At 51.8% G+C, this 26,903-nt stretch overlaps 1 protein-coding gene across 1 annotated transcript in view; it reads left to right on the top strand.

Annotated features, from left to right (window-relative positions):
- Positions 1-26,903, top strand: part of LOC134528043 (protein phosphatase PHLPP-like protein) — a 120,473-nt gene that overhangs the window by 78,473 nt on the left and 15,097 nt on the right. Inside the window, exons 4-9 of the mRNA XM_063361245.1 lie at positions 323-476; positions 3,460-3,520; positions 6,521-6,778; positions 7,926-8,123; positions 19,517-19,679; positions 24,410-24,540. Coding sequence (XP_063217315.1) covers positions 323-476; positions 3,460-3,520; positions 6,521-6,778; positions 7,926-8,123; positions 19,517-19,679; positions 24,410-24,540 — 965 coding nt within the window. The remainder of the gene's footprint in view (positions 1-322; positions 477-3,459; positions 3,521-6,520; positions 6,779-7,925; positions 8,124-19,516; positions 19,680-24,409; positions 24,541-26,903) is intronic.

Here is a 26,903-nt window from a genome sequence, read left to right as displayed (position 1 = left end):
CCCGTGTATTGCGGTTGTCCTGCCTTTTGGGGAATTCTCGTTAGGTAGGAATTTCCTACCATAACAGTTTTCCTCGGGGTACTCTCGTTTCCTTCACCCATACATTATGTCAATGTTCAGTCCACTCATCTCGTCACCCTAATGACATCGATGTCAACAAGACGTTAAGCCAATTCATTCCTTCCCATATGTGTCGGCGCAGAAGACGCAGAACATGTCAGAATTCCGCCAGAAGAGAATTTAAAGTCGCGTGCCCTGGTGGCGAGCGCGCCATCGGTGGCGACACCGACCGCGAGTGGACACGCATGGGGGTGTGTTGCAGAACCTGACCCAGCTGGACGTGAGCGAGAACAGCATCGAGATGCTGGACCTGAGTGCGCTCGGCCGACTGGAGACGGTGCAGTGCTCCAGGAACTGCCTGCGCGAGCTGACGCTGTGTGGCCGCGCGCTGGTGTCGCTCATCGCCGGCAACAACAGTCAGTCGTCTTCTTTATTCCTCGAACACGTGACCACTTACTTGACTTTTTCACAGCTTAAGGACAGTAGCAGGGATGCACGAGGCGAAAGGCAATTTCAGAACAAATTATATACATTTATTACACGTGAAAATAATGAGTACACAACAGCCTTCACTTGGACATATATTTCTACCATCCTCGTGTCTTCCTTCAACAGCTGGCAGCTATTCTGGACAAACATATTCAAAATTCGCTATTTATAGTATTTAGTACTACAAGCGACTTAATGACATCAATTAGAAGAGTCAACCAAATAATTAGTATCAACTTTACGATGTACCACCAGCTTGTGCTAAAACATCTGCGCGCTGCTCGAATTTCGGTCAACCAACTATAGTCAGATAACAGTTAATTTAACTGGTGGCACAGTGTCTGAGTAAGTTTGGTTAACAGCCTTGAAAGCAACTGGTGTTTTTACTTACTCATTCATAGTTAATTTGCTTCTATTTGTCCATTACTGGCTGAACTATTCGCTAAAATTCTAGGCCATTGATGGCTTTGAAGCATAGTCTTGTTACATCTCTGCTATAACCCCGCGGCACTATTTTTTGTTGCAATTCATGTAGCCGATCGAGCAGAGATTTTACACCAACCTGTTTCTTAATATTCTCAATTCGTTCGTGAAAAATTAATAATCTGCATCAATTTTGGATGTCTTGCTCAAAGAACAAATGTGTGGGGACTGAATATTTCAACATAAAAGAATAGAGTAAACATGGTAAGCAAATGAATCGTAGTTTGGTTTAAAAAATTCTGGCAACCTTTTTTTTTTTTTTTGTGGAACCAACTAATGAGTAATACCACATCAAACAATTTCTTTTTTCTCTTGGTTTTGAAAATGTCCTTCTTTATGGACTTTTTAGTAGTTAAAATAAAGTTAATGATTTATTTTCGTGCACCAAAATTGTGAACAGAAAAATATTTATTAAGATAATAATGATATCTGTAGAGTTAAATCATCATCATCATCCTCAGCTGCTTCTAGTCTGTGGCTGGGACAGCAAAATAAAATGCCTCCTTTCCACTCCACCATTCCTCCTCCTTCACTCTATTCCAGTCTTATCCTCTCTCCTGTACTCCTTTAAATATTTGCTTTTTCCACCTCCTCCTTGGTCTTCCTTCGAGTCTTCTTCGTGTGTACTTTAGTCTATAATTTTTTTAGGAAGCCTCTCTTTTCCCATTCTCTTGACTTGGCCATACCATCTCATTCTTGCCTTTTCAATTACCTCATTCAAGTAACATGCTCCTGCTCTAGCTTGCACCATCTAATTCCTGATATGGTCTCTCCTCATATTTGCCAACATACTTCTCATAAACTTCATTCCTATTGCACTGACCTTCCAGGCACCTCTTTCATCTAGAGTCCAAGTCTCTGCTCCATAAGTGACTTTGGGCACGTAGAAGTTATTGTACAACACTTGTTTGCATTTTTATGACACCTCCTTCTTCCATACCAAATCTCTCACATACCTGAAGAATGATTCTCCTTGTTGTACTCTCCTTAACATTTTTCTTTGTTTGTGCCCCCTCCATCTAAGAAACTTAATAGATACTTGAAGGATTTTACCTGTTTCAACTCAACACCATCTAATTAAATGCATCTCCTTGCTCATTTTTTTGTTCCTTGTCATGACCATAACTTCAAACGTTTTAGTGCTAAATCTCAAACCAAACTTTTTCACTTCCTCACTCCATACTGTTAGTTTTTATTACACCTCACCTTCCTTTACTCCCCACACCATCAAATCGTCAGCAAATAGCATGGCCTTCATCTTTCTGGCTCCGATACTTCTTCCAGTTTCTTCATAATTCTCTCCAAACACTATAATAAACAGCGATGAGGACAATGCACTACCCTGCTTCTCTCTGTTGACTTGTCAAAACGTTTCGTTATTCCTCTTCCTGTTCTCTCCATGTTTCTTTTTCCCCTTATACAAACTCCTCGCTCTACTTATTAACACTTCTTTGATCCTAGATTCGTACTAAGCTTATCAAACACTCTGTATCCTAACTCTGCCATGCGTCTTCTCCACATCCAGGAATATCATTTCTAGATCTTTCCCAAATTCGTATTTTATTTCCATCAGTTATCTTATGGCAGAAATCAGATCTATGGTAGACCTCGCCTCTCTAAATCCATGCTGCTGCTCTCGCCATTTTTCTGTCATGCCCTTCCTTACCTTCTTTCCCAAAAGCTTTTCATACAACTTTGCACAATGGCACATCAAAGAGATACCCCTATGGTTCTCATATATTTTCCTTTCTTCTGTCTTAAAAATGCCTTTATTTTCCTTTTAGTCCAGTCCTCTGGTATGCATTTTTATCTCCTAATACACCTCTTTACTCTATTCAACCAATGAATTCCTATTTCTCCTGTTGCTCTTATAATTTATAGTGTTAGCTCATCTGTCCCTGGAGATTTGCAATTCTTTGTCCGTTTCAGTTCTTCCTCTAACTCTTCCAATATTATATCCTTGTCATCCAACTCTGCTATTACTTCCTGTTCGTCTGTTTCTTCTTCATTCTCATTTACTTCTGGGTTCAGCAAATTTTCAAAATAATTACTCCACAGTTCTTTTTCCTCTTTCATCTGCACTATTATTCCTTCTTCGTTTATCATTCTGACTGTCCGAACCTTCTCTCAGTAGAGTTATATTGAGCTATGCATAAATTACTGGGCTATAATATGTGTGTTCAAATTTTAACTAATTTTTAGGGCTTATAAGAATAATTAAGACTTTGTTATGTAATATATTATTATGTGATATCTTATGAAATATATTTGCTCTTCTGTCATATTTGCTTCAGTAACACCAAACGTAATGTTTGGCAATTTTTGGTAAAAGAGTCAATTCAAAGCTGAAGGCAAGCTTAACGATAATCAATCAGCTTATAATTGTGTGTGTGTGTGTGACTTATCATTGGGTTCGTTTCGTTTCAGAACTTCGGAAACTCACAGTGAATCCACCTCCGGCGAACCTAAAGCACCTTGATGTGTCTTAGTGAGTAACTCTTTAATCATGTCTTTTTCGTGATTTCTTGTTGACCTGTTTACACTCATTAACTTCAGACACGCTGATGTACACCGAGATACAGTCCAATATTGTTATCTTATATGAAACAGAAAATTACTCTTTTTGTGCTGAATTTTAGTAGTCTATTAGGGGATAACTACAAACTACTATAGTAACACACGCATCTACAGTAGCTCAAAAAATAATGCAGATCTTTGGCCTGCTTTAAATAAGAGCCGAAATCTCTCAATCAAAACCATATTGTTGAAACTGCTGCATTGAAATCCGTAACTGAAGCAGTTTCAGCATATCCACAGCCAAATATCACTGATTGGATATAGTTTTAACAGTTTTGTATGTAGTGTATCGTGTCTACTGGGGTCGTCGGGATTAAAGGCAGTTGTTGTTCGCCCAGCGCAGGGGTTGGCAGACCGCAGCTCGCGAGCCGCATGAAGCCTGGACACTGGTCACACGGCCGTGACATTGCCCATGTGGGTTCGAGACTCGTTTACTCTCGCTTTCATCCGACCACAACACTTGGCCTCGCTGGGCATCTGGCTGCACAGACACCTGAGTGTTTCAGAGCTTTAAAAAAAACCTAATTAATTATATACTTAAAATAAAAATGAACAGATAATCCAAAACCGTTTACCACGTGTATTCATGCTTTCAGTTTATGTATATACATATGTATATAAAACTGACAAATTTTTGTCTTTAACTTTATAAAAATCATTAAATAGGACTATTCCATTCGAAAAAGTATTTTATAAAAAATTTAATGTGATTATATTATAAATTTATTTAAATAATGTGCATAAACATTAAATAGGATACTACCACCTTAATGGTGTTCTACTGTCACATCTCTATGGAGAATACACTGCGGTATTTTTCATTCAATAACTATACCAATGTACTCGTAGATAAGGCGACAATTTTTTTCTCTCCACACAATTAAAAAAAAGCAGTATTCTGTAAGCTTCAGATTAATTTCTTCACTACAGTGAGGCTAGCTAGTTTCTTATTAAAGACGAAAATGCTCTACTTCACGCAAAATTTTTAGCTGTGTGGAAAATGACTCTTTAAAGATTAAACCATGGCAGATCTGGCCATAGTACTTTGCTGAAATAAAAATCACACTGTACCTTAAGACTCAGGTGCATCCTCTAAGCTGGGGTACTCATTTGAATTTCCTCATTTGGGTTTTATTGCTCACAGATGTTTCACAAATTTAAGCAATGCCAATTATTATTTATACTTAATTTTATGTTTGGTATACCCAATCAGCTATTGTCTGAAGTATAGTGTTTGCATTTTGGGGACAGTTTTAAAGCACTGTATTTTATGGAAGTAATTGTGCTCAGTGATACAGATTCTAAATTATATTATTACCAGTCATCGCCAGGCGTAGTCCAACACCATTTATGCAATGTTCTGGGTGTTGCATAACCCAAACAATTTTCAACTCCGTGGCATGAACACTATAGAAATGTCTCTTGGCACTGCTTCACACTATAAGATGAGTAACTGCATTTTAAAGTCATTTTTTCATTGCAATTTTCATGTCTGTTTCACAAAATAAGCATTGCAATAGCTACTTATTTTTAATTTTCACGCTAGATGTATTCAACACATCTGCATTTTGTAAAAAAAAAAAAAAAAAAAAGTTTTTTTCGCGAGAAGTTTGTTACTTCTGCGGTCCCATTTTCAAAATATTTCCTTATAAAGATCTGAAATTTAAAAAAAATTCAACTTAGTAGTTTAATATATGTAGATCGTAGGCTTTTGAGACTAGAGCTTGGCTTCTGGGTTCAGACCAGGTCCGTGCATGCCTTGTTATTCAACTTGAAGATGGCTGCTACAAAGCATGCCATTTACGTAAAGCTGTACTCGCAATGATCCGTCACATCCGTCCGTCCGTCAACAAGACGAGCGATTCACAATGCTCTCAAGTCCGTAAAATAATTTTCCATCTTGATGTTGCCACCTGATAGTAAGGCTTAAATATAGGTGGAATTTATCTTGTGAAGGTTGACATTCATTAAAGTTAGGCAACTATAAATCTTTTTCGCTCTGATGTTTATTAATATATTTTCAGTTTTACCATACGAAATTCCTTAACACTTGCGTGTCTCGGGAAAGTTTTGTATCAAACATCAAATTTAAACATTTAAATTTAAAAATGGCAACAGCTGAAACAAATGAACATAATTTAAAAAAAACGTTTTAGTATGGTAAAGGCTTCCATTTTGGAGGTTATTTCATCCGAAGTTGCTTGGCTTCTGGGCTGTAGCCACGTCGAAGTCGAATATATCACCGACGTTTCGATCGACGTTGCATTCGCCATCATCAAGGATCAGTATGGTTTTTTTGCCCCTTTTTTTTTCTACTGAAAAGTACTTACTTTTCTTTCTGCTCCCTGATGATGGTGACTGCAACGTCTACCGAAACGTCGGCGGTATCTTCGCATTTGACGCGGCTATAACCCAGAAGCCGGACAATGACCGCGTAAGCCTGCGATCTTTATTAAGGTTATTGCATCCGTCCGTCCGTCCGGAGAAGCCTAAGATGTCCATCAAGTTCTGTCCCTGCCCGAACACGTCCGAATATTCACCTTCGGCCAACCTTGGGATTTGTTTTATTTTTGCGCAGGAAAAACGAATTCAAATATTAAAAGTGGTCGGTTAGGTTAGCTACATTAAAACACTTTAAAACACTGTGGACGGTTAGTTAGGTTAGTATAGCTACATTAAAATAAACAGAGAAATATAAATATATATAAATAAACCCGAGGTTGGCCGAAGGTGAATATTCGGGCGTGTTCGGGCAGGGACAGAACTGGATGTACATCTTAGGCTTCCCGTTCGCCCGTCGAAAGTTAAAGCGCGGTAAGGTTTCGACGGGCGGGTCACGTGTAAGAGTGGAGGAGTGGAGGAGTGGAGGAGTGGAGGAGTGGAGGCGAGCGCGCACGGGGTGTGCCCGCAGCAACGAGCTGGAAGGCCTGCCCGAGTGGACGGCCGACTGCCCGCGCCTCGTCGCGCTGTTCGCCAGCCACAACAGGCTGCGCGCGCTCCCCTCCCGCCTGTTCTCGGGCGAGCTGGCCCGCCTGCAGACCGCGCAGCTCAGCCACAACAGGCTGGCGAGCCTGCCGCCATTCGCGCGGCCCGTCTACCTGCACGAGCTCTTCCTGCAGGGCAACAACCTCAACACGCTGCCGGCCGGCTTCTTCGCCGCCACCGTCAGGTAGCGCAGTCATTGCTTCAACTACATCCAGGGGACATAACTGGGGCCGGCGAGAGAAACCCCGCCCCATTGCTTCAACTATATCCAGAGGCCATAACTGTAAACGTCAGTGACGTAGCCAGGATTTGTATATGGAGGGTGTTAAGAAGCATGCTTCCCCCCCCCTGGTATTAAAGCGGGTGGTCCGGGGGTCCTCCCCCGGAAAAAATTGGATTTTAAGGTGTAAAATAGTGCTATTTTAGCAGTTTTAGGTTCTTAAATTTAAATATTGTAATGGTAAAAATTTTATTAATTTTAATATGAAATTTGTTTGAGTGATGAATAAGAAATTAATTAAAGATTTGGTGCTAGGGGGGGGGGGGGGTGTAACCCCCAAACCCCCCCCCCCCCCCTGGCTTGGCCACTGGTAAACGTGATCTGTAACAAAAAAAATTGACCAACTTGTAAGGTTTGCAGTGAATTTCATGAGCAGTGGAATTGTAATTTTTCTATTATTTAGATAAACACAAGTATATCATCCCCAAAACCCAGGTTTTTTTTTGTCACTCCTGCCCCTTCTTTCTTCTCGCCGGCCTTGCGGTTATGCACACAACCTTTAAGGGAAGTAGAATCCAAAAGACGCCATAGTAGTTCCAAAAAATTTTATGCCATAACAATTCTATACAATTTAATATTACAGAATTTTCTTTCAATAAGAAAAGGATCACACATTAATATATTGAACGAATTATTACAGTAAATTGTCATTCCATTACCAAATGCCAATGCTCATACATGGCTTACGAGAAATTCGTCCCCGTCTCCGACTTATACTATGTCATTGCGTACAATGTATCCCATTAAAGGTGGTTGCTTATCCGATTAATCGGGATTGTGTATCAAATCAATCGAGGTTGTATATCCACTTAGCCGTGGTTGCATATCCAATTAATCGGGGTTGTATATCCAATTAATCGAGGTCATGTATACAGTTAATCGAAGTGTCCAATTAGTTAGGTTGGTTTATTCAATTAATCGACGTTGTGTATTTGATTATTTGGGATATTTATTATATCCTGTTATTCATCTTGTAATTATATTTAATTTGAATGATTTGACTGGCACACTCGGTGCACCCAGTTGACTGACAGGCCGTGTGACTGTGCAGACTGCGGGTGCTGAACGTGTCCAACAACCGTCTGTGCGAGCTGCCCGCCGACACGCAGAGCATCGCGGCCCCCCAGCTGGAGAAGGTGTACCTGACGGCCAACTGCCTGTCGGACAGCGCCATGGACGTGCTCGGCTCCTTCCCCAACCTGCGCACCCTGCACGCCGCCTACAACTGCATCGCGGCGCTGCCCGACAGGTGAGCCCGCAACCCGGCGACTCTGGTCGCCCGCTGGCACCGCGTGTCCTCGATGCCTACCAGCGGCTAGTCGCCAGCTGGCCCCGCGTGTCCTCGGTGCCTACCAGCGGCTGGTCGCTCGCTGGCTCCCCGTGTCCATGGTGCCTACCAGCGGCTGGTCGCTCGCTGGCACCGCGTGTCCTCGGTGCCTTCCAGCGGCTGGTCGCTCGCTGGCTCCGCGTGTCCTCGGTGACTACCAGCGGCTGGTCGCTCGCTGGCACCGCGTGTCCTCGGTGCCTACCAGCGGCTGGTCGCTCGCTGGCTCCGCGTGTCCTCGGTGCCTTCCAGCGGCCGGTCGCTCGCTGGCTCCGCGTGTCCTCGGTGACTACCAGCGGCTGGTCGCTCGCTGGCTCCGCGTGTCCTCGGTGCCTTCCAGCGGCCGGTCGCTCGCTGGCTCCGCGTGTCCTCGGTGCCTTCCAGCGGCCGGTCGCTCGCTGGCTCCGCGTGTCCTCGGTGCCTACCAGCGGCTGGTCGCTCGCTGGCTCCGCGTGTCCTCGGTGCCTTCCAGCGGCTGGTCGCTCGCTGGCTCCGCGTGTCCTCGGTGCCTTCCAGCGGCTGGTCGCTCGCTGGCTCCGCGTGTCCTCGGTGCCTTCCAGCGGCTGGTCGCTCGCTGGCTCCGCGTGTCCTCGGTGCCTTCCAGCGGCCGGTCGCTCGCTGGCTCCGCGTGTCCTCGGTGCCTTCCAGCGGCCGGTCGCTCGCTGGCTCCGCGTGTCCTCGGTGCCTTCCAGCGGCTGGTAGCTCGCTGGCTCCGCGTGTCCTCGGTGCCTTCCAGCGGCTGGTCGCTCGCTCGCTCCGCGTGTCCTCGGTGCCTACCAGCGGCCGGTCGCCCGCTGGCTCCCCGTGTCCTCGGTACCTACCAGCGGCCGGTCGCCCGCTGGCTCCCCGTGTCCTCGGTACCTACCAGCGGCTGGTCGCTAGCTGGCTCCCCGTGTCCTCGTTACCTACCAGCGGCTGGTCGCTCGCTGGCTCCGCGTGTCCTCGGTGACTACCAGCGGCTGGTCGCTCGCTGGCTCCCCGTGTCCTCGGTGCCTACCAGCGGCTGGTCGCTCGCTGGCTCCGCGTGTCCTCGGTGACTACCAGCGGCTGGTCGCTCGCTGGCTCCGCGTGTCCTCGGTGCCTTCCAGCGGCTGGTCGCTCGCTGGCTCCGCGTGTCCTCGGTGCCTTCCAGCGGCTGGTCGCTCGCTGGCTCCGCGTGTCCTCGGTGCCTTCCAGCGGCTGGTCGCTCGCTGGCTCCCCGTGTCCTCGGTGCCTACCAGCGGCTGGTCGCTCGCTGGCTCCCCGTGTCCTCGGTGCCTACCAGCGGCTGGTCGCTCGCTGGCTCCCCGTGTCCTCGGTGCCTGCCAGCTGCTGGTCGCCCGCTGGCTCCCCGTATCCTCGGTGCCTACCAGCGGCCGGTCGCCCGCTGGCTCCCCGTGTCCTCGGTGCCTACCAGCGGCCGGTCGCCCGCTGGCTCCCCGTGTCCTCGGTACCTACCAGCGGCCGGTCGCCCGCTGGCTCCCCGTGTCCTCGGTACCTACCAGCGGCTGGTCGCTAGCTGGCTCCCCGTGTCCTCGGTACCTACCAGCGGCTGGTCGCTCGCTGGCTCCGCGTGTCCTCGGTGACTACCAGCGGCTGGTCGCTCGCTGGCTCCCCGTGTCCTCGGTGCCTACGAGCTGGCCCCGCGTGTCCTCGGTGCCTACCAGCGGCTGGTTGCCCGCTGGCTCCCCGTGTCCTCGGTGCCTACCAGCGGCTGGTCGCTCGCTGGTTCCGCGTGTCCTCGGTGCCTTCCAGCAGCTGGTCGCTCGCTGGCTCCGCGTGTCCTCGGTGCCTTCCAGCGGCTGGTCGCTCGCTGGCTCCGCGTTTCCTCGGTGACTACCAGCGGCTGGTCGCTCGCTGGCACCGCGTGTCCTCGGTGCCTACCAGCGGCTGGTCGCTCGCTGGCTCCGCGTGTCCTCGGTGGCTACCAGCAGCTGGTCGCTCGCTGGCACCCCGTGTCCTCGGTGACTACCAGCGGCCGGTCGCTCGCTGGCTCCCCGTGTCCTCGGTGCCTACCAGCTGGCCCCGCGTGTCCTCGGTGCCTACCAGCGGCTGGTCGCCCGCTGGCTCCCCGTGTCCTCGGTGCCTACCAGCGGCCGGTCGCCCGCTGGCTCCCCGTGTCCTCGGTGACTACCAGCGGCCGGTCGCCCGCTGGCTCCGCGTGTCCTCGGTGCCTACCAGCGGCCGGTCGCCCGCTGGCTCCGCGTGTCCTCGGTGCCTTCCAGCGGCCGGTCGCTCGCTGGCTCCGCGTGTCCTCGGTGCCTTCCAGCGGCCGGTCGCTCGCTGGCTCCGCGTGTCCTCAGTGCCTTCCAGCGGCCGGTCGCTCGCTGGCTCCGCGTGTCCTCGGTGCCTTCCAGCGGCCGGTCGCTCGCTGGCTCCGCGTGTCCTCGGTGCCTACCAGCGGCCGGTCGCCCGCTGGCTCCGCGTGTCCTCGGTGCCTACCAGCGGCCGGTCGCCCGCTGGCTCCCCGTGTCCTCGGTGCCTACCAGCGGCTGGTCGCTCGCTGGCTCCGCGTGTCCTCGGTGACTACCAGCGGCTGGTCGTTTGCTGGCTCCGCGTGTCCTCGGTGCCTTCCAGCGGCTGGTCGCTCGCTGGCTCCGCGTGTCCTCGGTGCCTTCCAGCGGCTGGTCGCTCGCTGGCTCCCCGTGTCCTCGGTGCCTACCAGCGGCTGGTCGCTCGCTGGCTCCCCGTGTCCTCGGTGCCTGCCAGCTGCTGGTCGCCCGCTGGCTCCCCGTATCCTCGGTGCCTACCAGCGGCCGGTCGCCCGCTGGCTCCCCGTGTCCTCGGTGCCTACCAGCGGCCGGTCGCCCGCTGGCTCCCCGTGTCCTCGGTACCTACCAGCGGCCGGTCGCTCGCTGGCTCCCCGTGTCCTCGGTACCTACCAGCGGCTGGTCGCTAGCTGGCTCCCCGTGTCCTCGGTACCTACCAGCGGCTGGTCGCTCGCTGGCTCCGCGTGTCCTCGGTGACTACCAGCGGCTGGTCGCTCGCTGGCTCCCCGTGTCCTCGGTGCCTACGAGCTGGCCCCGCGTGTCCTCGGTGCCTACCAGCGGCTGGTTGCCCGCTGGCTCCCCGTGTCCTCGGTGCCTACCAGCGGCTGGTCGCTCGCTGGTTCCGCGTGTCCTCGGTGCCTTCCAGCGGCTGGTCGCTCGCTGGCTCCGCGTGTCCTCGGTGCCTTCCAGCGGCTGGTCGCTCGCTGGCTCCGCGTTTCCTCGGTGACTACCAGCGGCTGGTCGCTCGCTGGCACCGCGTGTCCTCGGTGCCTACCAGCGGCTGGTCGCTCGCTGGCTCCGCGTGTCCTCGGTGGCTACCAGCAGCTGGTCGCTCGCTGGCACCCCGTGTCCTCGGTGACTACCAGCGGCCGGTCGCTCGCTGGCTCCCCGTGTCCTCGGTGCCTACCAGCTGGCCCCGCGTGTCCTCGGTGCCTACCAGCGGCTGGTCGCCCGCTGGCTCCCCGTGTCCTCGGTGCCTACCAGCGGCCGGTCGCCCGCTGGCTCCCCGTGTCCTCGGTGACTACCAGCGGCCGGTCGCCCGCTGGCTCCGCGTGTCCTCGGTGCCTACCAGCGGCCGGTCGCCCGCTGGCTCCCCGTGTCCTCGGTGACTACCAGCGGCCGGTCGCCCGCTGGCTCCGCGTGTCCTCGGTGCCTTCCAGCGGCCGGTCGCTCGCTGGCTCCGCGTGTCCTCGGTGCCTTCCAGCGGCCGGTCGCTCGCTGGCTCCGCGTGTCCTCGGTGACTACCAACGGCCGGTCGCCCGCTGGCTCCCCGTGTCCTCGGTGCCTTCCAGCGGCCGGTCGCCCGCTGGCTCCGCGTGTCCTCGGTGCCTTCCAGCGGCCGGTCGCTCGCTGGCTCCGCGTGTCCTCGGTGCCTTCCAGCGGCCGGTCGCTCGCTGGCTCCGCGTGTCCTCGGTGCCTTCCAGCGGCCGGTCGCTCGCTGGCTCCGCGTGTCCTCGGTGCCTTCCAGCGGCCGGTCGCTCGCTGGCTCCGCGTGTCCTCGGTGCCTACCAGCGGCCGGTCGCCCGCTGGCTCCCCGTGTCCTCGGTGCCTACCAGCGGCCGGTCGCCCGCTGGCTCCCCGTGTCCTCGGTACCTACCAGCGGCCGGTCGCCCGCTGGCTCCCCGTGTCCTCGGTACCTACCAGCGGCCGGTCGCTCGCTGGCTCCGCGTGTCCTGGGTGACTACCAGCGGCTGGTCGCTCGCTGGCTCCCCGTGTCCTCGGTGCCTGCCAGCGGCTGGTCGCTCGCTGGCTCCCCGTGTCCTCGGTGCCTACCAGCTGGCCCCGCGTGTCCTCGGTGCCTACCAGCGGCTGGTTGCCCGCTGGCTCCCCGTGTCCTCGGTGCCTACCAGCGGCTGGTCACTCGCTGGCTCCGCGTGTCCTCGGTGCCTACCAGCGGCTGGTCGCTCGCTCGTTTCGCGTGTCCTCGGTGCCTACCAGCGGCTGGTCGCTCGCTGGCTCCGCGTGTCCTCGGTGACTACCAGCGGCTGGTCGCTCGCTGGCTCCGCGTGTCCTCGGTGCCTTCCAGCGGCTGGTCGCTCGCTGGCTCCGCGTGTCCTCGGTGCCTTCCAGCGGCTGGTCGCTCGCTGGCTCCGCGTGTCCTCGGTGCCTTCCAGCGGCTGGTCGCTCGCTGGCTCCCCGTGTCCTCGGTGCCTGCCAGCGGCTGGTCGCTCGCTGGCTCCCCGTGTCCTCGGTGCCTACCAGCTGGCCCCGCGTGTCCTCGGTGCCTACCAGCGGCTGGTTGCCAGCTGGCTCCCCGTGTCCTCGGTGCCTACCAGCGGCTGGTCACTCGCTGGCTCCGCGTGTCCTCGGTGCCTTCCAGCGGCTGGTCGCTCGCTGGCTCCGCGTGTCCTCGGTGCCTTCCAGCGGCTGGTCGCTCGCTGGCTCCGCGTTTCCTCGGTGACTACCAGCGGCTGGTCGCTCGCTGGCACCGCGTGTCCTCGGTGCCTACCAGCGGCTGGTCGCTCGCTGGCTCCGCGTGTCCTCGGTGCCTTCCAGCGGCTGGTCGCTCGCTGGCTCCGCGTGTCCTCGGTGCCTTCCAGCGGCTGGTCGCTCGCTCGCTCCGCGTGTCCTCGGTGCCTACCAGCGGCTGGTCGCTCGCTGGCTCCGCGTGTCCTCGGTGCCTTCCAGCGGCTGGTCGCTCGCTCGCTCCGCGTGTCCTCGGTGCCTACCAGCGGCTGGTCGCTCGCTGGCTCCCCGTGTCCTCGGTGCCTACCAGCGGCTGGTCGCTCGCTGGCTCCCCGTGTCCTCGGTGCCTGCCAGCTGCTGGTCGCCCGCTGGCTCCCCGTATCCTCGGTGCCTACCAGCGGCCGGTCGCCCGCTGGCTCCCCGTGTCCTCGGTGCCTACCAGCGGCCGGTCGCCCGCTGGCTCCCCGTGTCCTCGGTACCTACCAGCGGCCGGTCGCTCGCTGGCTCCCCGTGTCCTCGGTACCTACCAGCGGCTGGTCGCTAGCTGGCTCCCCGTGTCCTCGGTACCTACCAGCGGCTGGTCGCTCGCTGGCTCCGCGTGTCCTCGGTGACTACCAGCGGCTGGTCGCTCGCTGGCTCCCCGTGTCCTCGGTGCCTACGAGCTGGCCCCGCGTGTCCTCGGTGCCTACCAGCGGCTGGTTGCCCGCTGGCTCCCCGTGTCCTCGGTGCCTACCAGCGGCTGGTCGCTCGCTGGTTCCGCGTGTCCTCGGTGCCTTCCAGCAGCTGGTCGCTCGCTGGCTCCGCGTGTCCTCGGTGCCTTCCAGCGGCTGGTCGCTCGCTGGCTCCGCGTTTCCTCGGTGACTACCAGCGGCTGGTCGCTCGCTGGCACCGCGTGTCCTCGGTGCCTACCAGCGGCTGGTCGCTCGCTGGCTCCGCGTGTCCTCGGTGGCTACCAGCAGCTGGTCGCTCGCTGGCACCCCGTGTCCTCGGTGACTACCAGCGGCCGGTCGCTCGCTGGCTCCCCGTGTCCTCGGTGCCTACCAGCTGGCCCCGCGTGTCCTCGGTGCCTACCAGCGGCTGGTCGCCCGCTGGCTCCCCGTGTCCTCGGTGCCTACCAGCGGCCGGTCGCCCGCTGGCTCCCCGTGTCCTCGGTGACTACCAGCGGCCGGTCGCCCGCTGGCTCCGCGTGTCCTCGGTGCCTACCAGCGGCCGGTCGCCCGCTGGCTCCCCGTGTCCTCGGTGACTACCAGCGGCCGGTCGCCCGCTGGCTCCGCGTGTCCTCGGTGCCTTCCAGCGGCCGGTCGCTCGCTGGCTCCGCGTGTCCTCGGTGCCTTCCAGCGGCCGGTCGCTCGCTGGCTCCGCGTGTCCTCAGTGCCTTCCAGCGGCCGGTCGCTCGCTGGCTCCGCGTGTCCTCGGTGCCTTCCAGCGGCCGGTCGCTTGCTGGCTCCGCGTGTCCTCGGTGCCTACCAGCGGCCGGTCGCCCGCTGGCTCCCCGTGTCCTCGGTGCCTACCAGCGGCTGGTCGCTCGCTGGCTCCGCGTGTCCTCGGTGACTACCAGCGGCTGGTCGCTCGCTGGCTCCGCGTGTCCTCGGTGCCTTCCAGCGGCTGGTCGCTCGCTGGCTCCGCGTGTCCTCGGTGCCTTCCAGCGGCTGGTCGCTCGCTGGCTCCGCGTGTCCTCGGTGCCTTCCAGCGGCCGGTCGCTCGCTGGCTCCCCGTGTCCTCGGTGCCTACCAGCGGCTGGTCGCTCGCTGGCTCCCCGTGTCCTCGGTGCCTACCAGCGGCTGGTCGCTCGCTGGCTCCCCGTGTCCTTGGTGCCTGCCAGCTTCTGGTCGCCCCATGGCTCCCCGTATCCTCGGTGCCTACCAGCGGCCGGTCGCCCGCTGGCTCCCCGTGTCCTCGGTGCCTACCAGCGGCCGGTCGCCCGCTGGCTCCCCGTGTCCTCGGTACCTACCAGCGGCCGGTCGCTCGCTGGCTCCCCGTGTCCTCGGTACCTACCAGCGGCTGGTCGCTAGCTGGCTCCCCGTGTCCTCGGTACCTACCAGCGGCTGGTCGCTCGCTGGCTCCGCGTGTCCTCGGTGACTACCAGCGGCTGGTCGCTCGCTGGCTCCCCGTGTCCTCGGTGCCTACGAGCTGGCCCCGCGTGTCCTCGGTGCCTACCAGCGGCTGGTTGCCCGCTGGCTCCCCGTGTCCTCGGTGCCTACCAGCGGCTGGTCGCTCGCTGGTTCCGCGTGTCCTCGGTGCCTTCCAGCGGCTGGTCGCTCGCTGGCTCCGCGTGTCCTCGGTGCCTTCCAGCGGCTGGTCGCTCGCTGGCTCCGCGTTTCCTCGGTGACTACCAGCGGCTGGTCGCTCGCTGGCACCGCGTGTCCTCGGTGCCTTCCAGCGGCTGGTCGCTCGCTGGCTCCCCGTGTCCTCGGTGCCTGCCAGCGGCTGGTCGCTCGCTGGCTCCCCGTGTCCTCGGTGCCTACCAGCTGGCCCCGCGTGTCCTCGGTGCCTACCAGCGGCTGGTTGCCAGCTGGCTCCCCGTGTCCTCGGTGCCTACCAGCGGCTGGTCACTCGCTGGCTCCGCGTGTCCTCGGTGCCTTCCAGCGGCTGGTCGCTCGCTGGCTCCGCGTGTCCTCGGTGCCTTCCAGCGGCTGGTCGCTCGCTGGCTCCGCGTTTCCTCGGTGACTACCAGCGGCTGGTCGCTCGCTGGCACCGCGTGTCCTCGGTGCCTACCAGCGGCTGGTCGCTCGCTGGCTCCGCGTGTCCTCGGTGGCTACCAGCAGCTGGTCGCTCGCTGGCACCCCGTGTCCTCGGTGACTACCAGCGGCCGGTCGCTCGCTGGCTCCCTGTGTCCTCGGTGCCTACCAGCTGGCCCCGCTTGTCCTCGGTGCCTACCAGCGGCTGGTCGCCCGCTGGCTCCCCGTGTCCTCGGTGCCTACCAGCGGCCGGTCGCCCGCTGGCTCCCCGTGTCCTCGGTGACTACCAGCGGCCGGTCGCCCGCTGGCTCCGCGTGTCCTCGGTGCCTACCAGCGGCTGGTCGCTCGCTGGCTCCCCGTGTCCTCGGTGCCTACCAGCGGCTGGTCGCTCGCTGGTTCCCCGTGTCCACGGTGCCTACCAGCTGGCCCCGCGTGTCCTCGGTGCCTACCAGCTGGCCCCGCGTGTCCTCGGTGCTTACCAGCGGCTGGTTGCCCGCTGGCTCCCCGTGTCCTCGGTGCCTACCAGCGGCTGGTCGCTCGCTGGCTCCGCGTGTCCTCGGTGCCTTCCAGCGGCTGGTCGCCCGCTGGCTCCCCGTGTCCTCGGTGCCAACTAGCGGCCGGTCGCCCGCTGGCTCCCCGTGTCCTCGGTGACTACCAGCGGCCGGTCGCTCGCTGGCACTGCGTGTCCTCGGTGCCTACCAGCGGCCGGTCGCTCGCTGGCTCCGCGTGTCCTCGGTGCCTACCAGCGGCCGGTCGCTCGCTGGCTCCGCGTGTCCTCGGTGCCTACCAGCGGCCGGTCGCTCGCTGGCTCCGCGTGTCCTCGGTGCCTACCAGCGGCCGGTCGCTCGCTGGCTCCGCGTGTCCTCGGTGCCTACCAGCGGCCGGTCGCTCGCTGGCTCCGCGTGTCCTCGGTGCCTACCAGCGGCCGGTCGCCCGCTGGCTCCCCGTGTCCTCTGTGCCTACCAGCGGCCGGTCGCCCGCTGGCTCCCCGTGTCCTCGGTGACTACCAGCGGCCGGTCGCCCGCTGGCTCCGCGTGTCCTCGTTGCCTACCAGCGGCCGGTCGCCCGCTGGCTACGCGTGTCCTCGGTGCCTACCAGCGGCCGGTCGCCCGCTGGCTCCCCGTGTCCTCGGTGACTACCAGCGGCCGGTCGCCCGCTGGCTCCCCGTGTCCTCGGTGACTACCAGCGGCCGGTCGCCCGCTGGCTCCGCGTGTCCTCGGTGCCTACCAGCGGCCGGTCGCCCGCTGGCTCCGCGTGTCCTCGGTGCCTACCAGCGGCCGGTCGCCCGCTGGCTCCCCGTGTCCTCGGTGCCTACCAGCGGCCGGTCGCCCGCTGGCTCCGCGTGTCCTCGGTGCCTACCATCGGCCGGTCGCTCGCTGGCTCCGCGTGTCCTCGGTGCCTACCAGCGGCCGGTCGCCCGCTGGCTCCCCGTGTCCTCGGTGACTACCAGCGGCCGGTCGCCCGCTGGCTCCCCGTGTCCTCGGTGACTACCAGCGGCCGGTCGCCCGCTGGCTCCGCGTGTCCTCGGTGCCTACCAGCGGCCGGTCGCCCGCTGGCTCCGCGTGTCCTCGGTGCCTACCAGCGGCCGGTCGCTCGCTGGCTCCGCATTTTAAAAGCAACGTTCTAAGTGGTATAATAACTTTAAAAGGGATGCAATGTGATTTTCAAATTACGACAGTTAAAGTGATTTATCGGTATTAAACAAAACTCTAATTCTACCCCCTTGGACCGATATTTTCCATAATTATATTTTATGTATCAATCTGGAAGTAATTAAAAAAATATTGTGTCTATAAAAATCTGTAAAGGTAAACTGAATCTTTAACGTGCACGATGGTTTTGGAATATAGAAACCACGAAACGAAAAACTACGTAGAAATTTTCCCATTGGAATATTTTAAGTGTACGGAATAGTTATTCCAGCTAATGTGGACTCGTAAATCAGTCGTGTCCATCCGTCCGTCCCCCTACAAGCCCAGCGATCCACAATGATCCACACGTCCGTCAAATAGGTTTCCATTTTGATGCCATTTTGAAGGCTTAAATAGTGGTGGAAATGTCTCTTGTATTGGATTGACGATCATGAAAGTAAAGCACCCGCTTGTAGATCATCAAATTAAATGTTTTTCGTTCTGACATTTATTAATATATTTTAAGTTTTATAAAAAAGTAATTTATCACACCATTATTATATCACTGTTTGTTATCAAACGTCAAACTTTAAAATTTGTTCAATTATACGTTAAAATAATTTTCTGGAAGCAACTAAACACACATACAAACTTAAAAACCTTTTACGATAGTAAAGGTTGGATGGCAATATCTTGCTAACATTTTGGGGGTTATAATTTCATACGTTCGTCCGTCGAAAGTTAAAGCTTGGGCAATTTTTGACGGATGTACGGATGGATGAGATTTTTTCCAGCCTTCTGATTGGCTTGAGGTCACGTGATTGACGGGTGGATGTGAAACGGATGAACACGACCTATCCCACTTACCTGGGCTCATACAATGTAAAGAGCTTCATAAAAACCTTTGTTTTAAAAATTTATCGAACTATCAGAGTGGCTTCTGTTTATTAAAAGGAAATACACTGAGGGTGAATAAGTAGTTGTGTTTCCGTATTTATTTTTATCTTGTATTTAGAAGAGTGAAAATGACAAAAAAAAATGCATGTTTTCAGAACAATTTTTAGGTATGGAATATCCGGTAGAAATTCTTGAAAGCAGTCAAGGGACTTAGATTACATCTTAATAAAGTTCGCACGGCTTTCACGGCCATTGTCTGAAGTAGCTTGGCTTCTGGGTTGTAGCCGCGTCCCTTGGCGAATAATTCACCGACGTTTCGGTCGACATTGCAGTCGCCATCATCAGGAAGAACTTACCTACCGTAGGTAACTGCTCCCTGATGAGGGCGACTGCAATGTCGACCGAAAGGTCGGTGAGTTATTCGCCAAGATTCGTGGCTACAACCCAGAAGCCAAGCTACTTTGGATTACATCTTTATGTTCATTTACCCGCTATGTGGTGTTAGGCACAGAGAAAAAAGGTTTGTTTGAATCAAACAAATATTTGTTTATGTATGGCGAAACAAATATTTACTTGGTGGAACAAAATATTTTGTTGGCTTAACCAAACTCGGTAAGTAATAAAAATGATTTTTGTTACACCCAACCAAATATACATTTGAGTTGACAAAATCATTTTTGTTGGGTGAACAGAATCTTTCCTACTACAAAATATTTGCTTGAATTAACAAAACATATTTATTTCGCCGTATACAAAAAAAATATTTTGTTGAGGCAAACAAACCTTTCTCTCAGTGGGGTTGCCGCTCAGATCTCTCAGTTGCTTCGTGCACTGGGAGACAGTGGCGTACCCAGGATTTTGCTCTTGGGGGGGAGGGTGGTCAGGCAGAAGGCTAGGGCCTTTCCGGGGGGCCTAGGGGGTATGGAATACCCCCCAGCTAGGCGGGGGGTCCGGGGGGTCCTCCCCCGGGCAAATTTTGAAAAATACGTGTTCAATATTGCTGATTTAGGCTATCTAAAAATACTGTTTTAATTAACATTTATGCTTGTGTCATTGAATTAATTTTAATATCATAATATTTTTTTTTTCATTTTATGAATTTAATATTAAAATAATTTAGCCCTAGGGGGGGGGGGGGGCGGTCCCGCTCGTCCCCCCCCCCCCTAGGCACGCCCCTGCTGGGATGAGACACGGCGTCAGAAGCAGCGGCCTCGATGCAGCAGCCTCAATGTCCGCAGGTGCGTGGCGGCGTGGCAGGACCTGGAGGAGCTGGTGCTGTCGGGCAACAGGCTGCAGCAGCTGCCGGAGAGCGTGGTGCAGCTGGCACACCTGCGAGTGCTCAGGGTGCACTCCAACCGCCTGGACACCATCCCCTGCTTCGCCAGGATGTCCTCCCTCAAGGTGAGAGACCTCCCCCTATACCGCTGTCCGTCTTGGGCGTCGCGGCGTGCCGTGAAGTGAGGTCGCTGCCTCGTCTCCCCGTTTCACTTTACTAACGAGCTAAAAGTACATGTCCTGATATTTTAAACCTGTGTTTCAAAATGACAATAAAAAAATTGGTTGTCTGTAAAGTCGGTTTACGGACGATAGTTTAACGTGACAACGTCATAACTAGAGACCTGCAAAATTCGCGGTTTCGATGGCCTTCAGGATAGACTGCACATACCCCTGTACACTCGGGCAAATAACGCAAGTTCATTGGCTGCCGACTTGTAAGTCGTCTCAGCTGGTTTGTATGTGATTCGATCCTTCTTTGGTTGAGGGTTTATAACTGGTTGAGATTCGTCCAGATGAGCAGTAAGCCAATAGCAAAATTATCTAAGAGGTACATGTGTTTGAATTCTAGCCTATCACCGAATGAATCCGCGAATTTTGCAGGTCTCTAGTCATAACAAAACATTGATGAAAATGATTGCATACTTTTATGAATAAAACTGAATCATTTTTATTGTTGAATTGTCACTATTTTGTATGTATACAAAGAAGTGAAATGAAATCTACAATTAAATTGATAAATTTACTTTTATTTGCACTCATTAATTCTAATATGTTTATTACTTTAACGAAGAGATTATTTTACCTATAACTTTTATACATGTTTGCTATTTAACTTCTTACAATCTGTGTTATTCTGTTAAGGATAGGACGAAGATAGGAAAAGTAGGAAACGAATGGGGAGTGTTCCAAGTTTAATGTGCCTCGTTAAAGTCAAATCGATGGTTGTTCCATTCGAGTGGAAGAGAGATAGATGCGGCGCAAACGTACAATGAGCGTAACGGGACACAGCGTAACGGGACAATGTGCGTTACGGGACACTTTTTCGTGCGTGCAGCCGGCGTTCATCGATTTATTGGACGTTGTCACGTCAAAATTTTTGAAATGTTGATAGGTTTTGTCACAAAAAAATGCCTCTTTTAATTTCGAAAATAATAAAATATCTTAAACTATGGATATTTCATGTAATACAATACTTAGCCGTAATGCCAGAAGAAGAAAAAAAACATCATTTTTTATACATGTATATGTTCTGCAATTTTGTAAATAATTCTCTTGATATTTTCGTCCGTGAAAATTTTGAACATGTCCGTCTGCATCATCGTTATGAACTGCGAGGTTGGGTGGTTAATCCCAAGGTTCACAATGATATAAGTTCAGCGCTCAAAACTCGATGATGCTGTCGCCGCGACTATAAATATTCCCCGTCCCTATAATAATGTATTTAGTAACATTGGCGGCTGTAGATGATGCATGTTATTCAAAATATGTAGAAGGATTAAAATGTCTTATCTCTCTGATTGAAGTATTGATAATGTATTCAATTAGGCACTTTTTAGATTTCATTGCACTAGCAAAAAAAAAAAAAAAGCTACGTTAAATCATTATTTTACTATTCCAAGTTCGCAAGCCTTTTTATTTTACTGAAAAGTGTCATTGTTTGTTCTTTTTTAAACTTTCACGTCAACTAGTGTCAATTTTTCGGGTTGCTTGCAAGTTTATGTTTGCTTCATTTAGCTAACATTATTAGCATTTCTGGCATTGTTTAGCAACAAGTCCAATCTTTCAACAGCAGCCATAAATGTAATGCTATTCTTCGTGACTCCAATGTAAAGTATTTCTTATGATGCTGATATGAAATGAAATAACAATGTTGGCATAGTGATAGCTTATTGAAAATTTTTCTGGTTTGTTTTATATGTAGTAACTTCTTGATAATGACAATCATTCTGTGAAACTGAGTTCTCTGTGAGTATCAGATACTAAAACCAGAAAACAGAAAGTAGTATATGAATGTATTTACGGGCACAGGCTTCAGGCTGTGGTGTCTGTGGTGTTTTCCGCCATATTGGATTGTGACGTCACGGCGGCCATCTTGGATGGTGTGACCTTGACCTTGACCCCGGCGGCCATTTTGGATCCGCCATCTTGGATCCGCCATTTTGGATGACGTAATTGTGTTCTAGAATATTCCGGCATTGTGTTGTCCGCCATATTGGATTATGCCATCACCGTTGCAGTTTCCGTTACGGCCGCCATCTTTAAATTCTTTATTTACTATCCGATTTTAATGAAATTTTTTTTAAAATTTATAAAACAATTTAAATAATAAAAATTTAATAAAAAATATTTAAAAATCATACATTAACGACACGGAGTGTGGAGTCCTTGGTTCAAACCCGGTGAGGGCAAAAAAATTAAAAATGGCGACCGATCCTTCCCTCACAGTGGACGCTGGCATACTGACTCCCACCACTTTTTTCAAAGAATATATCGTCACCTAGTATGACGTCATTTACGCCATCTTGAAATTTGGACGCCATCTTGAAAATCTTTATTTATTATCCGATTTTAATGAAAAAAATTCCAAAATACATCAAAAAATTAACGTATTTAAATTCTGTTTGATTATATCGATATATGTCCTTGGTTCGATTCCCAGCGAGAGTAAACGGTCGATCCTTCCTCCATGAAAGCTACCTAGACTGATCTACCACCACCAGTACCAAGGTATATATCAACTGGTATGACATCATGTCCGCCATCTTGTCTTCATCCGCTGGAGACCACCATCTTGTTTTCGTCTGCTAGAGTGTGTCGATACCATGTAGTATAATTATCTGGTCACCATACTTGTGTCCTCAACTGTTGACATTGAACATTGACCTTGACCTTGAAATTTGACCTTGACCTTGAAATTTGACCTTAAACTTGAAATTTGACCTTGACCTTGAAATTTGACCTTGACCTTGCAATTTGACTTTGTCCTGGAAATTTGACTTTGTCCTTGTCGACCATCATGGATTCGACATTTTATGTTCAGTACATGCTACCAGGAGCTACTACCTGTCGGAGTACGCCATCTTGTGTGTGTACTTGTATTATAGAGTACATTTCCATCTGGATAATTTTATTCTAACCCGCTACAGTGCAGTAATCATTTATTACCAAGGTGCCCCCGCCATCTTGAAATTCGACCGCCATCTTGAAATCACGTAATAATGTAGCTAAAAAAGCGGGAAAAAAAATCCAAAATTCATTAAATAAATCACTTATTAACTTACATATCGATTCGATCCGCTCCAGTCCTTGGTTCGATCCTCGATCGATGCAAAACATTTAATTTTATGAAAAAAAAATAATAATTCCAATAAACCATGTTCAACATTCTTAAAGAGACTTTAAATCATCTACTACCATCATCCTATCAGACATCAAGACCACCATATTGGAAATTCGTAATTGTAATGCTAGAGATTCGGGAAAAAGTTCAAAACTCATTAAATAAATTTGTAATCTATATACTGATTGATTAGATCGAAAAGGTCCTTGACACGATCCTGGACGAAGCTAAAATAAATTTAATTTAAATACCAGAAAAGTGTAAGGTTCGAGGAATAAAACACCTAAAAGTCTTTTACAAACATAATATTTATTACACAATTTCTATCCTACTACAGAATCACTTGCGAAAGCCAGCAATCTTATAAAAATTTAGCCCTGCATAGACGTGCAACGACTACTTCTTATCTACAAATGGCTCCAAATGCTCCAAACGGCCTCCAAATGGCTCCAACAGCCCCAACAGCCTCCAAATGCTTAACACAGCTCCAAATGACTCCAAATGCTCCAAATGCTTGTCAGCTCCAAATGTCTCCAGCAGCTCCAAATGCTCCAAATGGTTGACAGCTCCAAATGCTTCAAAAGGCTCCAGTTGCTCCAACAGCTAGCAGACGAAAACAAGATAGTGGTCTCCAGCGGATGAAGACAAGATGGCGGACATGATGTCATACCAGTTGATGATATATACCTTGGTACTGGTGGTGGTAGATCAGTCTAGGTAGCTTTCATGGAGGAAGGATCGACCGTTTACTCTCGCCGGGAATCGAACCAAGGACGTACATCGATATAATCAAACAGAATTCAAATACGTTAATTTTTTGATGAATTTTGGAATTTTTTTCATTAAAATCGGATAATAAATAAAGATTTTCAAGATGGCGTCCAAATTTCAAGATGGCGTAAATGACGTCATACTAGGTGACGATATATTCTTTGAAAAAAGTGGTGGGAGTCAGTATGCCAGCGTCCACTGTGAGGGAAGGATCGGTCGCCATTTTTAATTTTTTTGCCCTCACCGGGTTCGAACCAAGGACTCCGAACTCCGTGTCGTTAATGTATGATTTTTAAATATTTTTTATTAAATTTTTATTATTTGAATTTTTTTATAAATTTTAAAATAATTTCATTAAAATCGGATAGTAAATGAAGAATTTAAAGATGGCGGCCGTAACGGAAACTGCAACGGTAATGGCATAATCCAATATGGCGGACAACACAATGCCGGAATATTCTAGAACACAATTACGTCATCCAAAATGGCGGATCCAAGATGGCGGATCCAAAATGGCCGCCGGGGTCAAGGTCAAGGTCAAAGGTCAAGGTCACAATCATCCAAGATGGCCGCCGTGACGTCACAATCCAATATGGCGGAAAACACCACAGACACCACAGCCTGAAGCCTGTGCCCGTAAATACATTCATATACTACTACAGAAGAAGGACATTTCTGTGAAAATATGCAGGAAAATAAACCCTAGATATTTTTTCTTTGTTCATTGTTTGGAGTTTTGCAGGTTCTGGATCTGGCTCACAACAGGCTGGACAGAATCAACTTGGCAACGCTGGTCCCCAAACAGTTGCAGTTCCTAGATCTCTCTTGCAACTCCCGTCTTTACGTGGATCCACGACAGTTCCAAGTCTACAGGTAAAAGTTTATATGATCGTCGGACACTTAAGGGAGATGGATTAAAGACCGAAATATGCCATCGTAGTTTCAAAGTTTCTAAGCCTTAATAGTTGCCTCCCGTTGTACATCTCAAGCCGTCAGATCCTTCCTCGAAGCATTGGCTGCCTGAAACTAGCATACATCGACCCATCGCGCACTTCGTGCCTTTTTTGTCTTGTAATCTTTGTGCTGGATCGCAGTAGCACAAAGGATGCGATTTAACAAAAATGTATATATAGCGTTATTGTGAACATGCGGTTTTTACCCGAGAGACAAACAAAAATTAACAATCATATGTAAAATGTTTCGTGCCATTGCATACGTTTATTTTTCTGTAGAAATTCGCTGTACATGAAATCATTTAAAATATTTCACAGATATATTTAGTAAGCAAACCAATTTAAAAATACAATAAAAACAGTATAACCAAATGCAGGAGTTTAACCAACTTTCGAAAACTAAATTCTGACTCTCCTCTCACTCCCGTCGTGCCCGCGCCGTGATGGAAATATAAAATCTTTCTAATCGGGAAGTTTGTCGCGCTGGCGTCACCTATGTGTAGAACTTGATTGGCTGGAAACACATATTTTATTTGCTTCGCGCCCGTAGTGCGGTGGTAATTCAAGCTGTAACGCAGGCAGCGATGCCGGCAAGTGGGAGGATGTGAAGGGGAAAGCAGCTCATCAAAATAAGCAACGCTCGAGTGCGCATTCCTGATTTTTTTTTTTGCCCGATTGTTCCTGTCCAGTCAAGTGCGAATGCGTCTCTTATTTAAGAAAAAAAAATTTTGTTTCACACCACAATGTTCACTGGCATTTTTCACTCAGCTTAGTGTTACGTGTGGTCACGCGAAAGAAAGGAAAAAAAATCTCGAAACTTCCTGTTTATCAAATGGCTGTGATTAGTGACTGTAGGGTTGTTTAGTGGCCGTGATTATTCAGGTCGGGCGCACACAGATTGAGGCACGACACGACACGATGCGACGTTTTGTCTGGTAGTTGTTAACTTCCAAGTATTTATAAGAATGCAATGAACACACAATCAGACGCGGCACGAAGCCACAAAACTGTCGCAATCAGACACGAGGCGACATCTGATGGCAGACAGTTTTATAGCTGCAGTGTTCTGTGCATGGTCGAGTGTAAAAAAAAATGTAAATCAAGGTATTCCTTGGTGTGTTTATAAATGACTAGTTGATGCTGTTTTCGATTGCTTCTTTAGTTATATAACTTATATTGACTGTACTTTAGTATGGTGCTTTATTAAAAACCTATTTTGTGTAATCTATCTTTGAAGGGTTATTACGATGGCAGTTTTATTTCAAGGATGTGGGAATGAATAACGAAACAAAAATACGGTGTTGTGCTGCCGCGAGAAGACAGTGTTGAGCTACCTCGAGAAGACGGTGTTGAGCTACCTCTAGAAGGCAGTGTTGAGCTGCGGCGAGAAGACGGTGTTGAGCTACCTCGAGAAGACGGTGTTGAGCTGCGGCGAGAAGACGGTGTTGAGCTACCTCGAGAAGGCAGTGTTGAGCTGCGGCGAGAAGACGGTGTTGAGCTGCCGCGAGAAGACGGTGTTGAGCTACCTCGAGAAGGCAGTGTTGAGCTACCTCGAGAAGGCAGTGTTGAGCTGCGGCGAGAAGACGGTGTTGAGCTACCTCGAGAAGACGGTGTTGAGCTACCTCGAGAAGGCAGTGTTGAGCTGCCGCGAGAAGACGGTGTTGAGCTACCTCGAGAAGGCAGTGTTGATCTGCGGCGAGAAGACGGTGTTGAGCTACCTCGAGAAGACGGTGTTGAGCTACCTCGAGAAGGCAGTGTTGAGCTGCCGCGAGAAGACGGTGTTGAGCTACCTCGAGAAGGCAGTGTTGATCTGCGGCGAGAAGACGGTGTTGAGCTACCTCGAGAAGACGGTGTTGAGCTACCTCGAGAATGCAGTGTTGAGCTGCCGCGAGAAGACGGTGTTGAGCTACCTCGAGAAGGCAGTTTTGAGCTGCGGCGAGAAGACGGTGTTGAGCTACCTCGAGAAGGCAGTGTTGATCTGCGGCGAGAAGACAGTGTTGAGCTACCTCGAGAAGACGGTGTTGAGCTACCTCGAGAATGCAGTGTTGAGCTGCCGCGAGAAGACGGTGTTGAGCTACCTCGAGAAGGCAGTTTTGAGCTGCGGCGAGAAGACGGTGTTGAGCTACCTCGAGAAGACGGTGTTGAGCTACCTCGAGAAGATGGTGTTGAGCTACCTCGAGAAGGCAGTGTTGAGCTGCGGCGAGAAGACGGTTTTGAGCTACCTCGAGAAGACAGTGTTGAGCTACCTCGAGAAGACAGTGTTGAGCTGCGGCGAGAAGACGG

Source organism: Bacillus rossius, chromosome 1 (assembly GCF_032445375.1).
Source record: "Bacillus rossius redtenbacheri isolate Brsri chromosome 1, Brsri_v3, whole genome shotgun sequence".
Classification (NCBI taxonomy): domain Eukaryota; kingdom Metazoa; phylum Arthropoda; class Insecta; order Phasmatodea; family Bacillidae; genus Bacillus; species Bacillus rossius.
Note: the sequence above shows the minus strand (reverse complement) of the source record. Positions and strands in the feature narration are given on the sequence as shown.